General features: G+C 45.9%; 1 protein-coding gene across 7 annotated transcripts in view; it reads left to right on the top strand.

Moving 5' to 3' along the window:
* LOC144945026 (ephrin type-B receptor 2-like) overlaps positions 1–17,275 on the top strand; it is a 139,404-nt gene that overhangs the window by 40,170 nt on the left and 81,959 nt on the right. For all 7 annotated transcript variants that reach the window (XM_078873195.1, XM_078873194.1, XM_078873193.1 and 4 more), the window contains exon 3: positions 6,143–6,827. In XM_078873195.1, coding sequence (XP_078729321.1) covers positions 6,143–6,827 — 685 coding nt within the window. The remainder of the gene's footprint in view (positions 1–6,142; positions 6,828–17,275) is intronic.

Raw genomic sequence — 17,275 nt, 5'->3', positions numbered from 1 at the left:
ACATTGTGGGGAGCGGTGGCGCAGCGGTTAGCGCGCTGCGCTACCCGGCAAGCCGGGATTGATTCCCCCTCGCAGTCGACACAGCAGTGACGATTATCTGAACTGGTCCTGGGCCTCCTCTAGGTAGACTCAGCCTCAAATACGTACCTGGTGCAGTGTGTAAATGTCACCACTTTGGAGATAAAGGCGGCCCGGCGTGGTGTTGGCCACCCACCCCCTCTTTTTTTGATGCTCGCGAACAGCACTTGCCCCAACAGTCTGTGACAGGCTATTTCAGGGGGCGGGGGATGCTGGGTCTTTGTCTTTGTAGTACATTAGGCTGTAACTATTTACCCGTCTTGCCATCCGACATATTTTCACGATTCAGGGTCACGAGTCAATTCAAGAAGCAACTCTTTTGTTTTAGCTAAAATATGTCTAAAACTCCACGAATTTGTTTAAATGGAGCATAGGCCAACAACATTGGTAGCTTACACCAATTGGGTCAGCGACTGCAAATGTACGCCAGACAGCGATTCAGTCACTGCACAGCAGTTAGTAAACAAGATATTGGTCTGTTTATCAATTCAAAGTACTGCTACAACCCAAAATTGTCTGTTATTCGCAGGGCTGAGTACTTCCTAAATCAAGCACAGGAATTAATATTTATTAGTGTAGGCACCAGCATTCACACAGAGTCCCGGACGCGTGTTGTCTCTTTAATAAGCACCCCTAGACTGTGGAGCAGTAATGTTCGGCACAATTAAATGCAAGGCCGCCGAGCTTGCAAGTAGTTTTGCGGTGTGTGCGTGTGTGCAGGAATTACGCAACACGTATTTATTTTGGAAAAGGCCGCACGGCTTACTGGGGGTTCTCTATTGGGAAGTGCAGGGGTCATCTCTGGGTAAAAACCCGGGGACGCTTGAGCCCTGCCCATGCCATCCCCCCCATTCCTGCCCGTTTCTCTCTGTGTCAATATGAGAATATGTCCAAGAGGCTATTGCGGATGCCAGCCCACCCACCCCATTCCATCTGCAAGCCTGAATAATGCTGTCCTGGCTGGAAGGGTGGGCTGCTGCCAACCTTCGACCCAAATTTGGAAACATCGCTCAGTATTGGCTGGGTTTACGGGTTGTATATTTTGGCTGTTACAGGCCTCGCAGTTGGAAAGTTTAAAAGTTCAAATCCTGGTTGGCAGTCAACTCTATCATAACTTCCGTGGTCGATAAAATGAGCACGACTTTGGTGGGCAGTCAACAGTGGTCATCTTATGGAGCTCTTTGTTCTCATGGGGGTCCAGTGTTTTAATTGCTTACGAATATTTCCAATTATAAGCACTGGCTTGGCGATATTTGTGCAAAATAGCAGCATTCTCACCCTTCCATAACACCACTAGAATTAGCATTTCCATCAAAACTGTCTTCATGTGTAAGAAATGGTGATCATAATATCTCTTCGCAAATTATGCAATGCATTTAAGGTAATTTTAATTTGGTGTGAAAATAGTATGAGTGTTTATTTACTAGGTAAGACTCATGCTGTTTTAATGATGCATATCATTACAACACCGTTTCTGATTACTCGGCTAATGAAGTAGAATTTATTAAAATGAGCATTAAGCAGATATGCACTTGTTAAGTAACATTACATTTTTGCTGATGAGTGAATGTTATTTAATTCTAAAACAGCGCAGTGCAACTTAACTTTACTGTTTTCTGGAGAGTATAATCTACAATCAAAAGATAAATACACAAGGCAAAAAATAACATACCAGTTTGTTTTCCATGCCATTTAACATTAACACTATTTTATTTTAATTATTCGTAACTTTTGTGTAACAAGGCCAGATTTCTACACAATTTGACCTTCAAAGCTTAGCGTTTGAAAATATGGAAATAGGGACTTCTTGCAGTAATTAGTTTGCAGAAAGACGACGTGAAATTAAGCAACCACATGGCAATTAAATAACCAAAGTGGGAGGGGGAAAAAATGTAGCAGCTGACTGCGGCCTAAATTCGCATTCGCACCGCAGATACGAATACAAATGTGCCAAAAAATTAAACAATATGTTTCTGGACACATCGTTCTGAACAAAAAACCCCTTAGGCGTTTTGGATATATGCATTCTAAGAATGCTTACCCAGCTGTGAGATTTTCCAAGGGAAGTAGAGCACAAGGAAAAGGGGTGGCGAGGTGGGTGTGGAGGGGGCGAGGGAAGGGGTGGGTGGGGGGCGAGGGGGGCATGCGGGGGGAGTGAGACAGGGAAAAAGTTGCCATTGTCACTTTCATTCATTTCCAATTCCCTAGCCTCATTTTGAAGCGAGATTTTTAGTATGTTCATATTTTTCGCGAAAATGTAGAGAGCTTTTCTCTAATACCAGGTCGCAGCCGTGTAGGTGCTGAGCGCTTGCCAAGTGTTCGTCCGCGCAGTGTTTTTTTTTTCATTGGAAATGGGGGATTCTGTGGAATATAGAACATGCAGCACTCAACGTACGTGCTTGTGTGTCGTGCTAATGTGCAAACTAAAGTGTACCCAGCCGGCCGTAGCTGTGGGTGTAAAATTTGACGTTGCATTCGTAAAGTTTCGCGAATTCAAACTCCAGTTACAGGGGTCACCTCATCCACCTGATATGCTTGGGAGGCTGTGGGGTTGGCTTTTTGCTCGTCACCGTGGAATTTCTACCGCTGGTTCAGAGCTGACATTGGAGAGGAGCGTTGCCCCCAGCGTTAGTCAGATGTGCACCATCCGGCCACTGCTTCTTCACTTTTTTTGCCAAAAATCTGATTGTAATCATAACAACACATGAAATAGTTTGTTATTAAAGCGATTTGTTTAGTACAGTTGGCTGTAGAATGTATTTGTGATTTAAATTGACCCGATTTTTTTTATATTTGGATCGGTTTCTCGAATCTTAATGTGTGGCATCGCTGCACACATCCATCGAATGCTTGGTACATGCAAACACAGATTTTGGTTGCATTTATTAGGTCAGTGTAACTTTGAAATCGTCTATCTCCCAAAATGTATCAACCATATTTTGCCAATAGAATGCATACCACTTGTTATCATATCAAGTTATTTGGCATGCATTTAAATGCCTAAATAAACGATTAAATTGGCAATATATTTTTCCCGACAGTCTACAGTTTTTTCAAATGAAACGAGTGTACTTGGTATGTAAACCCACCTGGAAAATAGTGTAACGAGCCTGCAAAAGTTCACACGCAACTATCAATAATGTGCCTCGGTAGCAGGCGGTAAGTACTCCATTTATCTTCCTTAAATTTGGACTGCAGGAATTATTCGTTGGTTCTTTCGGTAAAGTCACGTATAAAGATTAAATAATAAATTAAATCTTCTTGGTTCTTTCGGTAAAGTCACGTAGAAGGGAAGTAATAAAATAATAAAAATAAAACATAATAAAACAATTTTTATTTTTATTATTTTATTACTTCCCTTCTACGTGACTTTACCGAAAGAACCAAGAAGATGAATCCCTGCAGTCACGAAAGCTTTAAATCGAAATAAATTAAATAATAGCATACGACGTTTCGATTGCAACACAAGCAATCATCATCGGGTATAAATGAAATAGCAACAAAAAATCTAACCAGAAAACTATAGACAGGCATATAAGCAGACAGATATCACCAAGATACATAGAGAGAGAGTAACACAGGCACAGAGAGGGAGATCGTCTCTGTGGGGTGGCCTTAAATAGACAGAGGGGGGGCGGAGGCAGAGAGAGGGAAGGGTTAGAGAAAAAAATTACATGTCAATGAGTACGAAGAGACGCGTAGTAAAGTACGCAGGCTTGAACATTAGGAGAGAGGGAGAAAGAACACACTAAATTAAATAACCTAGCCCCTCCCTCTCTCTGCCTCCGCCCCCCCTCTGTCTATTTAAGGCCACCCCACAGAGACGATCGCCCTCTCTGTACCTGTGTTACTCTCTCTATGTATCTTGGTGATATCTGTCTGCTTATATGCCTGTCTATAGTTTCCATTTATCTTGTCTTGTCGGTGCAATTACCGAGCAACAGACGGTCGGTCTGCGAGAAATCCTCCCGGTCGTTGCGAATGTTGGAGGCTGAGTGGCGTTGAATCCTTTATTCTTTGGTTCTTTCGGTTAAGTCACGTCTAAAGATAAAATAATAAATGAAATAATAAGGGACCGTCACAGAAACGACCTCTCTCTTTGTGCCGATGTGTTCTCTCTCTGTGTGTCCTTGTGATGTCTGTCTGCTTGTATGTCTGTCTATAGTTTTCTAGTTAGATTTTTGTTGCTATTTCTTTTATGCCTGATGATGATTGCTTGTGTTGCAATCGAAACGTCGTAATATGCTATTATTTAATTTATTATTTTATCTTTAGACGTGACTTAACCGAAAGAACCAAAGAATAATTCCTGCAGTCACGAAAGCTCCAAAATTAAGCATTGAATCCTGCTTAGTATTTCCAGAGAGATTACCTGGAGATGCCTGGTGGTGTACATGACTTTTGCAGGCGCTCCAGTTTCAGCCCTCATGCCAAAATCTCGTGAATGGAAATTTGCCCAAATATCCCAATCGCAAGGATCCCCATGGTGAATAACACAGCGGCGAAGTCTTGACAATTAATAGGGTCACTGTTGATAAATGATCAACACTATTTATTGCCATTAGCAACCTAACATTAACCGCACCTCCGTTGGCTACGTACGATGTTAAAGACGCTCAACATACATACATAGCATCAATCGGAATCAATTCAAGGCACTTTACATAGCTCTGCATACAATATAAATGCATTGTATTGACTTACGACTATAAAACATTTCTTGCAATAGTCCTATATACTATTATGAAGAAGAATACAATAAGACTGTGGGCTTTACTGTCTGCGGTTGTTCCGGTTTGAAAGCCATTTCAATGTGAAACGCAGAGCAAATGTGGCTAAGGCCACACACACACACACCTGTGTTTGTTGTTTCCCTCGTTCTCCCAGAGAATAATGGGTCGCAGAGTTACGTCTGGAACGTGTCTGAACACCGACGGCAAAAAAAAACGCGTTCGTATTGAAAGTGCTGTTTGTGCGATTATGGGCCGGTCGCGTAAGAGACACGTTCTCACCTAATGCTGAAACAATGCATGTCACTGGGGGACGTGAACAATATTAAAGCCGTCTTGCATGGATAATGTCCATATGCGCCCGCCTGGTTAGTACTGCTGAAAAGATAGTTTCTACGGCTTTTTAAACAATCCCTGAGCAATCCCTCATGTCATTCGAGCTTGCCACGATGCAGCCAGCCCGCGTGTTTACCTGCTTTTATATGGAGTGCCTGTTCCCAACCATGGGAATGTGGAATTTCGGTCACCGAACAAGTACTCTCAGCAGAAATGAGTGCTGCTCTTTGCAATAATACATTGTTTGCTTGTCTGAACTCTGACTGATGCAATCGGCTGAAATGAAGTGCACTTAAATACACCAAATAATAACAGTATTAATTGATAAAATGCAGTTTCTCTTGCTCAAATAACTATATGTGCTGTTCTTGTCTGTGGATTGGAGACCTTTGGTGGAAAATCCACATTCCCATGAAATTGTCAGTCTGTCTATAGGACAAACATTATTTTTTGACTTACCACTAATTGAATATGAATTTTACAAACCCTAGAGGGATATCTATAATCATCATCTGTGGTAAATCCACTGCTGGATGAAGGCCTCCCCAACCTGCCGCCACCTCTAACAATCCACCAATGCACGAGATGACCTCGTCGCTCCGTCTTTGCGGTGGACAGTCTCTCAACCGCAATCCCTCCTTTGGATTAAACTCCCATCGCCAGTATTGACCATCGGCCATCACAGTTTGCCCAGAGGCCCCCTTTTGTTCACGGTTCGAATTATGCCGTGGAGCCGCGTATGTTCCGTAATCCACGTCTTTCTGTGTCTTCACGTTATTCTTCCTGCAATCGGACATTTTCACGATAACCGATCTGATTGCTCAAATGCACATAATAAAACTTGGAATCGTGAAGTTCATTCAAACTCATACATTGGGCCCGACGCGAGATACCTGCGACACTCGTTTATTTCCCAGCACCAGTTGCAACCCCTCTAATTGCGTGCGTTGTGTGTGCGTGCATTACCCCCCCCCCCGACCCTTGTCGACCGCGTGCAGTGGGAAGAGGTGAGCGGCTTCGACGAGACCATGAACACCATAAGGACCTACCAGGTCTGCAATGTGTTTGAGGCCAACCAGAACAACTGGCTGCGGACCAAATTTATCGAGCGCAAGGGCGCGCAGCGCGTCTATGTGGAGATGAAGTTCACCGTGCGGGACTGCAGCAGCATCCCCAACGTGCCGGGCTCCTGCAAGGAGACCTTTAACCTCTACTACTACGAGACCGACGGCGACGTGGCCACCAAGACCAAGCCGTTCTGGATGGAGAATCCCTACATCAAGGTGGACACCATCGCGCCGGACGAAAGCTTCTCGCAGGTGGACCTCGGCGGCCGGATGATGAAGATCAACAACGAGCTGCGCAGTTTCGGGCCTCTCTCCAAGAGCGGCTTCTACCTGGCCTTCCAGGACTTCGGCGGCTGCATGTCGCTCATCTCGGTGCGCGTCTTCTTCCGCAAGTGTCCGCCCGTCGTGCAGAGCTTCGCCAACTTCCCCGAGACGCTCACGGGGCCCGAGAGCACGTCGCTGGTGATCGCGCGCGGCTCGTGCATCCCCAACGCCGAGGAGGTGAACGTGCCCATCAAGCTGTACTGCAACGGCGACGGGGAGTGGATGGTGCCCATCGGCGGGTGCACGTGCAAGCCGGGCTACGAGCCCAGCGGCGGGCGCTCCACCTGCAATGGTGAGTTTGCCGTGAGCCGCACACGTGGTGTGTGTGTGTGTGTGTTTCAAAGGCGGCTGGGCGCGGTGTTTGCAACCCACCCCCTTACCTCGTGTGCCGTGCCGGCCTTTGTAGGTGCTGCTCGCTTAACAGCACTTGCCCAAAAGTCTGGTGAGGCTAATGCTTTGTCTTTGTCTTTGTTCCACGTGGTAAAAACAGTAAAGGATGGTGCTGTCTATAAGGGCTACTAACTCTGATAGTGTTTTTTTTTCGGGGAAGCTTGAAGCCTCTTCTGGTGTCACACCACTTGACAAACAACAAGCGGTGTAGTTCTAAAATGCATCGGTCGCGTAAAAAAAAATCTAAGTTGTGATATAGTAGTGTTTGTGCTGTAGCCCACAAAACCCCGTGAAGAGTAGACATTCTTGTTTTTTTTTGTCTAGATTCATTGAGCCAAACGGGTAACATTGACAGTTTTTTATGTTGGATTTTAAATCGAGTCACAATGGGAAAGGTGCAGTATTTTTCTCGCAGTGTCCTCAATTTTGAATTTGCGGTGCATCATCCCCTCTTGTGTTGGAACGGCTCGCAGAAGGAGATTCACGACACTTCTGGATTCCCTGCAAGCGATCTTATTTGTTGACAAAATACAGGGCATGCGTTGTTACTTGTCCTGGGACAGATCATTGTTTGCTGTATGGTTATTCAAACTGATATAGTAAAAATAAAACATGTTAGAGCTAGAATATGCCATATGAGGTAAAAAATAAACGAGTTAATGTAATTGTGGTCCATGCAGTCTATGTATGTTGAACTTCATGCACGCCGTACGCAGCCAACTGTGCAAGTCGGACGTGCGGGAGAAAGACAACAAACTAAACATAATAAGCAGTTCTAAAGATATGAATTTCCATCTAGATGTAAAAGAGCGTAGCTCCAGTGGCTTCCTAATAACGGAAGAAAGAGCATTCCAGACGGCCGCAGAAGGGCATCTAAAAGCGCTCGATGCAGTGACCGGGCTGAGACATCCACTCGCTTGAACAACTGGTTTTAATCCTGCATGGCTGCCCCGATTTGAACTCGGTTGGAACCAACTCCAACGCTGTGAACTCTGAGCCCCACCTGGCTACCTAGACAAAAGGAAAGGTTGCGAGTTTACATCCCAGGCAGGGGCAGATTCAGTTCACCGATCATCTTGGGTCAGTAAAACAAATAACCGCATTGTGGGACGTCGGCTGCGATGGTGTTCTCAAAAGACTGGCACCCACCCTGGCAATGTGGAATGTTTTCACTGGCTTCTAAATTTCTGCAAAGAATGAGAGCCTTGCTATTGTTGCTCGTTCTAACATGGATGTACTTCGATGTTACTTGATATCCGGTGTCCTGACAGTCTACACAATGAAATGGCAGGTATTTATTTTTCAAAGTGTTCCTTTCTCTGTACACGTGACTGTGCGTTTCATTGAACGTGTGGCTATTTTCTGTGTACAGTACGCTCTAATGTAAATGCTGTATCAAATGTGTCTGCTTTTTAAAAAAAACTGTTTTGGAATCGAGCTTAAACGAATGGGGATTACCTGCCAAAACCCTCTGCAATATGTTATGGTATGTGTGTGTGTATCCACATATGTTGTGTCTGCTGTACCTTCACCCACACTATTTATAGTTTGATGTCTCACTCGGGGGCCGCTTGTATTTGGACTTGTCTGTTCCTATATCCGCGTGTCACTGTGCCGCTATATTTACGAAAACATTTTTTTTAAGGACACCCGCTCCACAAGATTAAAATGTCACCTTTGAATTTATGGCCACTGTTACGACGCAGGGTCACATTGGAAAGCAGTTATAAAAGTGTGTGGTCTCGACGCATCGCGCGATAATAACTTCACGAGTTGAGGGAAGAGAGAGAGAGAAAAAAAACGGCAAGACAAATTGCCCATTACTGAAAGCGAGAATTTTATATTTTATGTGAAAATGAAAATACGGTAACATCATTGCAGGGTCGTTTGGCGCAACTTCTGCTGAATGTAAAGAATGAGAGAAAGGGCCAGTGATAGAGCTGGCCACTTAAAATTCACTGATATCATGAATACCAAACATATGGATGCAATGCTGTCTGGAGCTTTAATAGCTTAAGCCTGGTGTGCAGTAATCTGTTTTCATGAACTTATTGTATTCAGCCTTTTGTTCTCCACGTCAGCTAGAGTGTTCATAGGTTACAAACAATGCTTTGTAACACACCATTACATCCCGATGCAACATAACTCCTCTTATCCGCAACGCTATTACCCTTTTATCCGCAGGATACTGTAGGATCTGCAAAACCGTGACGTTTGTTTTCATGTCACCGCGGATAACAGGAGTTCTGCTGTCGTTAATGTACTGCACCTTGCCAGAGACGCTTAAGTGGCCAGCCATGCTAACGCACCTGTAATCAGGCAACCGTTGAGGTGAGGGTTGATGGACCTCGTGTCGATGGAGCCAGCAAGCGCTGCAGACTGCAAGCTGAGGAAGTATATTTCCGAACTACCTCGGCAGTGTGAGTTAACCCTTCGTATATTTCCGCATGTTTTTTACTGAGATAATACTCAATGGATCGGCCAAACCTGGGGAATTGGTGAGGCTTTAATGGTTAACGTCGAGGGAGCATTGCCAATGCGTAGGTTTTCGCACTTGTGTCGTACAGCTCCCCGATGTCTTTCCGCGTTGCACCACAAGTTGTTTGGCACAACATTCGACGTGTACCTCCGCGTGCGCTGGAAGCTTCTTCAGCTCACTCCCTGAAGGGTTGAAACATCAGACACCACTCCGAGCAACGTGACGCAGTACAAACCCGGAGACATGTTATCTCCAGCGGGCATTGGGCATTATCAACGAGGAAGGGGGTTAAGGGTTGAAGCGGTGATGTTGTTTTACAATAGCCACCGTTGCTCTCATTCAGCACATAGCCGTGCGCAGTGATCTGTTCGTGCAAAGGGGAGGGATTGTGGCGTTTTAAGCCGCCTTTTTGTTTCTGTGAAACTGGATAGTATTTTTTTCATTGCGCGACTCTTCACGACATCGCCACCGTATCACGCACGTCTGATAGAAACGCTGGCCAATGTCTCAAGGTGCCAATGTGCTCAACTGGCGGTCGTGGCAAGGCGAGTTTTTCCCACACCCCCCCCCATCGCATCTGCGAAGCTGTTCTGTTTTTAAGCGTGTGCGTAATGCAGTCGCACGTGCTGCTTCGGATTTAACGCGCCTGCTAGTGCAGCGCCTTGGGAACTGCGAACAGCCCTTCAAAAATGTGCCAGTGCACGGAGAATAGCAACGCTGTGCACTAAGAAGGGGCCGAACTTCCGTTACTTATCCCTCGCCACAGAAAAGCCCCACAGTTGTGTGATCTCACCGAGACTCCTTGGGGCAAAGCGTGAATGTGGCCGGCTAGTTGAGCTCGTGTTGAACATTCCACACTTCTATGGCCCGAGACAGTTGAATCGTACTGTTAGGTTTTTTCGGTCAAGTCGCGTAGGTAAAAAAATAAAATTAAAAGTTAATAAAAGTAATAATGGAAATAAAATAAAATAGTAATTTGCAGTAAATTTAGCTGTGACGGTCCCACCTGATGACGGAGACTTGTGTTGCCTCCGAAACGTCGTGATTTATTATTTTATTTTATTTCCATTATTACTTTTATTAACTTTTAATTAAATTTTTTTTTTACCTACGTGACTTTACCGAAAAAACCTAACAGTATGAATCCTTGCAGTCACGAAAGCTTCAAATCTAGAAATAGTTGTATCGGTAGAACTTAATACATTTGGCAGGATAACGCGATTGAGATGATAATATACATGGCATAATAATACTTTCATTGCATTTTGCGTCATTCATGCTAAAAGAATCCCATAATGCTGTATATTAATTATTTATGAGAACCAAATCCCATATAAACCCACAACCAAGCAAATGAAAACCCTACTTATATGTGGACATCTCCATAGCTATGTGAAATTCGTGAAACTTTTTCTTTCAAGTAGATGGAAAATTGCTTTGAAATGTTACACCCTTATTATCAATTCATACCCTCCAGGACTACTCTCTAGCTTTGTGTCCGATCGCACTTGCTTTCAAATATGTAAATAAAAATGTTATTGTCATCGGCAAAGCTTTAAAGACCACAATAGAGATTGAAAGCTATTACATACGATGTTAAATAAACCATTTGCGTGAGTGAGTCGATGAGATCCCGCATTTAGAGTCTGTGTTTAGTTGAGGATTATTGTTAACGGAAGTTATGGTGAGGGTCAGTATTAACAGTGTTAAAGTTAGGTTACATTTAGTATGATACTAAAATAGTATTATTCATGAGAACAATTATTAATGCCACTCGGAAAATGTTCCGAATCAATATTTACGTGTGTGTGTGTGGCAGATTGAAACACAACAAAACCACTCGTGCAAATTAAAACAAAAGTTAATCATCGTATTCCAGGTCATTAGGGAAAGAAGGTGATATTGGGTGTAATTAGTGCTCACCAGCAGAGGGAACATGCCTTTGGGCAAAGGCTTAGGAATCTGTGTGCGGATGTGGGTTTGTAATCAAATTTGCCCTCGAGCTTGTGTGTGCTTGCACGAATGACCATTTGTCTGTGTGTGTTTTTTATGTAGACAGTCTATCCGTGTGTCCCCCCCCCCCCCCATATTACTCCCCGCTCCCCTCCTCATACTGCCGCTCCCAGCCCCATACAACCGCCTCCTCCCGCCTCCTCCTTGCATTTGTCGATGTTAAAGCTCCCGTGACACCCGTGACAATAACAGGCGCCAAATTGGCCCAACTTGGCTCTAAGTTATATCCCGCACTGCTGCCCCCCATTGTGTTATCCAGAGCCGCATACGTTGAACTGCGCCTGGAGTGTGGCGGGCAGTGTCTAGGAAGTTGCATCACATCGCGCCTTGTGCGCCGCACCGCACCATGAGACGAGACGTGTGTGTACGGAGCGAGAAAATGAAGCGCATTGTTTACCTGTTTTCGATCGGCCAAAAATCGCAGTGTAAAAAAAACATCCATTTCAACCACGACAACTGCCGGTGCGAAACTGCTTAGCATTTTGCTAATGTTGACGGTTGTCGCGCACTGACAGGTAGCCCCGGCTGGTTGGAAAGAAGAGGATGGTTGAGGGCTCCAAGGAGCAGCAGTCTATTCTGTTTTAAATAAAGCGATGCGCGCGTGATCATTGTGCTAAACATGCACGTGCCACGTATTGAATCTTAATGATTTGTGCCTGCGTGTCACGCATGTGTGTGTATGTCATAGGGGAGCGGTTTTATTGCGGTTAGTGCACTGTGCTATGATCCCGGCGACCCGAGTTCGATTCCTGCTCACGGCCAACACCGGTGACGATTATCTGAACCGGTCTTGGGCCACCGCTCGGTCAAACGAGTCTCAAACGAGTGCCCGGTGTGGTGTGTGGTAAACATCGCCAATGGGGATACAAAGACGGCCAGGCATAGTGTTCGCCCCCCACCCCCTCGTGTCCCGTTCCAGGCTTTATAGGCGCTCGCTAACAGCACTTGCCCCTACAGTCTCTTAAGGCTTTTCCCGAGGATCTTTGTATTTTTGTGTCGTGTCAACGGGTGATTATGGGTGAAAGGGCTCGAACGATCGATGGCTTCAGCTTACGGGTATCCATGTGCGTGTTTAATATTAAATGAAGAGGAGACATTAAGGAACTTTAACAAATTATGTCCAAGAGAAGTTTGCAAAATGTGAACGCCATATTGCGCTATAGATTCTCATGAAGTGCTTGCAGAAGTGATTTGAGAATTTAACCCCACCCAATGAATTATGCTGTATTGGCTATGCATTTAAATTGCTGGGTCGTGCAGTGGTTAGAGCACTCCGCTAAAAGAGAGAAGGATCTTCTTGGTTCTTTCGGTAAAGTCACGTAGAAGGGAAGTAATGAAATAATAAAAATAAAACATAATAAAATAATTATCACGACGTTTCGGCCACTACTTCCCTTCTACGTGACTTTACCGAAAGAACCAAGAAGATGAATCCCTGCAGTCACGTAAGCTTCAAAGAGAGAAGGATGTTAATTAAAATGTGTCTGACTCGGCCTACACATCCCTACAACGTATTAAAAATGAGTACCACTCTGTATTCCTCATGTGGAGAACCTGGCCCCATCAATAGAAATGCACTCTGCTCCACGTTCATGTGAGCCACAGACACACCTGCATAGCTTGCATTATAAATGTGGGAAAAGATAAAGGTACAGTCCTGCCCAATCCCACTGTTGACTGGGCTCTCGAGAGCCCCTCTAGACATCTTGGAAGAGGTAGAAGTACCCACAATTTACCCTACTGTACATTGCTTGCCGATTGCCTAACTGTGGTGCACCCATTTCATCTTCTGGGTGGACAGAGACGTGGGGAATTTAAGAAAAACGTTCCCGTTGTTTCAAAACGCCACACCGGGAGATGGAATCGAACCGAAGTCCCCTTGATTGCAGGTCTAGCGTCCTCACCATTGCAGCATCATGCAGTCTATGGTTGAAATTACGTAAAATTTTAAACGTGTTAAAATGTGATAAAAAAAATGGAAGATTTTGTTTCCTGTAATACTTTTTTTCCCCCCTTCAGTTCTTAGATAAATGACATGCATTGCATCTGTGCCACGAATATATATTTTTGTTCATCCAAACCAACACGAGCACTCCCGGCTTCCTAAAGGGGCATGACCCAAGATTGCAGCAATTTCGAGGGCGGCTTTGGCGTGAAAGGAGAAATTGCAAAGGGGGCAGCAGGGGTGCCAAGCAGGAGCCACTGGGCCCGCCCACCCCAAGCATTGTCCCCCTCCAAAAGGAAACCACGTGTGCATTGGTGCGACTGCACTGTCCGTATAATCCCCGGCGAGGAGTCGTAATCACTCGTGCGGCGGGGGGGGGATCTTTGATTTAAGGTGCCGCCGAAAACTGGCATTTGCTCCGCCCCACCGCATCTGTCTTTGACCTGCCAAGCCTGTCTTTGATGGCGAGCAAATTTGGCTTCACCCGCCCCTTGTTCAGTGTTCCCCTGCCTGCCCGCCCGCCCATCTATATCCCTCTTCTCTTCAATCAAAAAAAAAACCCGCCCCACAGAACTCCTTCGCCACCCTCGGAAAACCCTCTTCAGCACCGGGGAGGGGGACATATGGGGTCTATTGTCGGACGCGGACAATGTGACGGACGGCTTTAACAGAATTCGTCGTGAAGGGTGCGGCCCGTGGCTCGCTCAATTCTAAGCCCCACGTGCTTTCTCTCTCGCTCTCCCTCCCTCTGCAAACTCACAATTGGCCGTACACTAATTTACGGCGCTCACTGTGGCGGCTAATTGGCGCATACTTAGGGAAGGAGTGCGGCCATCTGTCTGCGCTTCTGCGCCCACAAAGGCCCTCTGCCCCGATGATGTTTTGCCTGCTCCAAGGAGCCATTGGATTTGCTTGCCCACAGAGTTGCACTGCGCGCGGTACGAGATTTTGTTGAAAAAGAGATCGCGCTGCCGCCGTGGGCTAAAGTGACACCGCGCTTGAGAAAGCGCGGCGCAAGGTGTGCTGGACAAGTCGGAATTGACGAGGTGGTATCGAGGAGGCGAGCAAGGAAATGGGAAATGTGCGTTGATCTCTATTCGCGCAGTCGGCTATGTACGGTGCGAAAGAAGTCCAGCTGTACATGCATGCATGCACGCGTGCATTTAGAGCGCGTGTGCATATTTGTGGAAACATCCATAAATTTCATGTGCATTGCATTTTTATTAGTGACCATATACGGACATTTGTAGTGACATAGAATCGGCCACTTAGCAGCATAGCGCTTGTTGCTGGCAGGGAAGGGGATCTGCAGTTGCAGCAACCCTGACTGACAGCAGGTCACGTGATAGACTAGAGAGAGGGATGTCGGGTGAAGGTTACAGAAGGGGCACGTGCGGGAAGCCCGGGAACCCCCTGGTAGGTTCTAGAGAGGGGGCGCGGCCGGGACGGAGCCAGGCCACGCTGGGAGCATTAAAGGGGGGCCCTGAGCGAGAGCTCGGGGCTGTCGTGTGGAGTGGGATCCCATCGTGCTGCTGGAATCTTCGTCACCATCGCCATCTTCACCAGCTCGGCGTCGTCAGTCAGGCAGTCTGCCAGCTGTCCTGACTGCGAGCTGTAGTTGCTAAAGTGTGAATTGTTGAGGCTGTTAATAAGCAGAGTGCCTCCTACTCTTAGTGTCTCTGAGTCAGTCACTACACATTTATGATCTTCAATATTTAATGGCGAAAGATCAGAAGCTGTCACTGAACAGTCCGCCTTTGCTGTTTAAATAATGACCACAACGGCCCTCCACTTTTTTATGGGGTTTGGCTTGTGTCATGGTCACTTGGTTAAATCTAAGGATTTATACGAGAATGCTTGAAGGGAATAAGCATGGACGTATTGCAGCGTGTGTGAGTGCCAATGCTCGTTGGTGTGCATGTGTGTGGATACTTGCAAGCGTGTGTGTGTGTTGTGTGTGTCTGTGGAGCTGGTCATCTCAGTCGGTCAACCCATTGCACATGGGTCTGTCCAGTGACCTCCTGCCAGCAGGCGTTCGACACTTCACACGGCCTTAAAGTGCACATAGCCTGGCACAGACGCCGTGGCGACGTCACCGCCACTTAGTGGCAAATGGTGGTTGTTGTTGTTTGGGAGCTGGCCACGCCACGTGCGCCGTGCCGGTCGCAATAGGTGCTCGCTAACACCAGCTTCCCCAACTATGTGTCCTGGCTGGGCCACGCAGAGGGGATCTTTGTCTTTTGTGTACATACATATGTCTGGTCAGCATACTTGGCCTGGAAGAGTGGTGGTTTGGTGGTTTATCTACTGCTGTGCATTCTTGGAAACATGGACCCTATTCGTGACTATGCCAATCTGTGAGCATCCCTTAGATTTACTCGACCGAAATTAGCATCCGTTAAAGCAATGGTTGGGAAACAAAGAATGACGGGCATGGTTCCGGCCACGCCATCCGATCTTGCAGCATACACGACATCGTGTGTCCTTGCCACAACACGCCTTGGTGTGCGTGTCCATTCATATCGGACTAGCCAAGCGCACGTGGGATTCGAAATAGTACTCGGATCATAGCAAATATAATCCACTGTTTTAAGCAGGAATACATTGGACAGAGTGCTAGTCTTGTGCAGTCGCCTAAATGTCCATATGGAATTAAAAAAAAAATTACGTTTGGACAAAGATTCCCCAGTTTGCGTTGTAGATCGTAGGAACAAGTCCTTAGCTGAGACACATACGCACGCGCCCGCGTACGCACACGCGCACACACAGACATGCTCTCTATCCTCAGTCCAATGATAAAATGCGAGTCGGGGCAGGGGGGGTTGGGGGCTCGTCTCTGTGCTTGAGTAATTTATTCACATTTGCCGTCTGGTGCAGAAGAGACGCATTGTATAATCATAACCCAGCGGCACATGAGCACCGTAATTAAGAGGCTCCCACAGACGGCGCACACACAACATTGGTCAATCAGTCGAGTGAAGTGACCTCAAATTAACTCCACGGAATTGAACTTGGGCATCCCAACGGTGCCAGGCGCGGTGCAGTAATACCAGGGTAGGCATTCCAAGCTGTCTCTGCCTCAACGTAATAACATTGCTTATTTCCCAACCGGCATTAAAAGGTATTGCCTTTGGCCAAACACTTTGCCATGTGAGTCCCTTTAATTATACTTGATTATAACATGTTTAATGCGTTTAATTCGAACTTGTATTCCACACTCAGAGCTGCATCTGCATGTTAGCTTCAGAAGCTAATGATCACTATTATCCAATTCCACGTGGATTTGCGTCGAGTTTCTTTGCAGGTCTTTCCCACCTTTGCATTTAATCAATCACCCAGTCCAAGCAGGGCTGGTAAGCAGCCTCAATTGCCCAGATCCATTAGCCCAGCTTGAGTTGAATAATTGCTCCGTACACCCGCATGTATTTTGCCTTTGCAGGTGTTTTGTGTATTTAATTCACATTTTGCCGAGACAAGGATCTCGCTGTGGTAAAGTGTAAAACGTATATATGGAATAGTCAAAGGGCACCAAGCGAAAGGTTCAGTTCCTTGAAAACATTTTGATCATTGCGGAAATGTGAAGTATGCCCCATAATGGTACATTTGCAAATTGGAAGTTTTAATGCAATGTGTTTCCATGTCACCGTTGACCGAACGCTTAAAGTCAAAATTGGGAGGTTGTGAGTTCAATCCTGGTCAGGAGTTTACTTGGCCAATTAAATTCCTCCCTGGTCTGTACAATGTCTACTGCTCTGTGGGACCTTAACAGTGGCCGTTCAATGGATAATTCCGGCAACTAGCTTTGGACTGCCATTGAAGATGAGCATCACCCCCATGCTCAATAGAGTTGGGAAGACGTTTCACACAATAGGACCTGCTTCTTCTGTTGTTTGGATGTAATCTTCCACAAAAA

This window comes from Lampetra fluviatilis, chromosome 36 (genome assembly GCF_964198595.1).
Source record: "Lampetra fluviatilis chromosome 36, kcLamFluv1.1, whole genome shotgun sequence".
NCBI lineage: Eukaryota > Metazoa > Chordata > Hyperoartia > Petromyzontiformes > Petromyzontidae > Lampetra > Lampetra fluviatilis.
The sequence above is the reverse complement of the archived record's forward strand: the minus strand, read 5'-3'. Positions and strand labels throughout refer to the sequence as shown.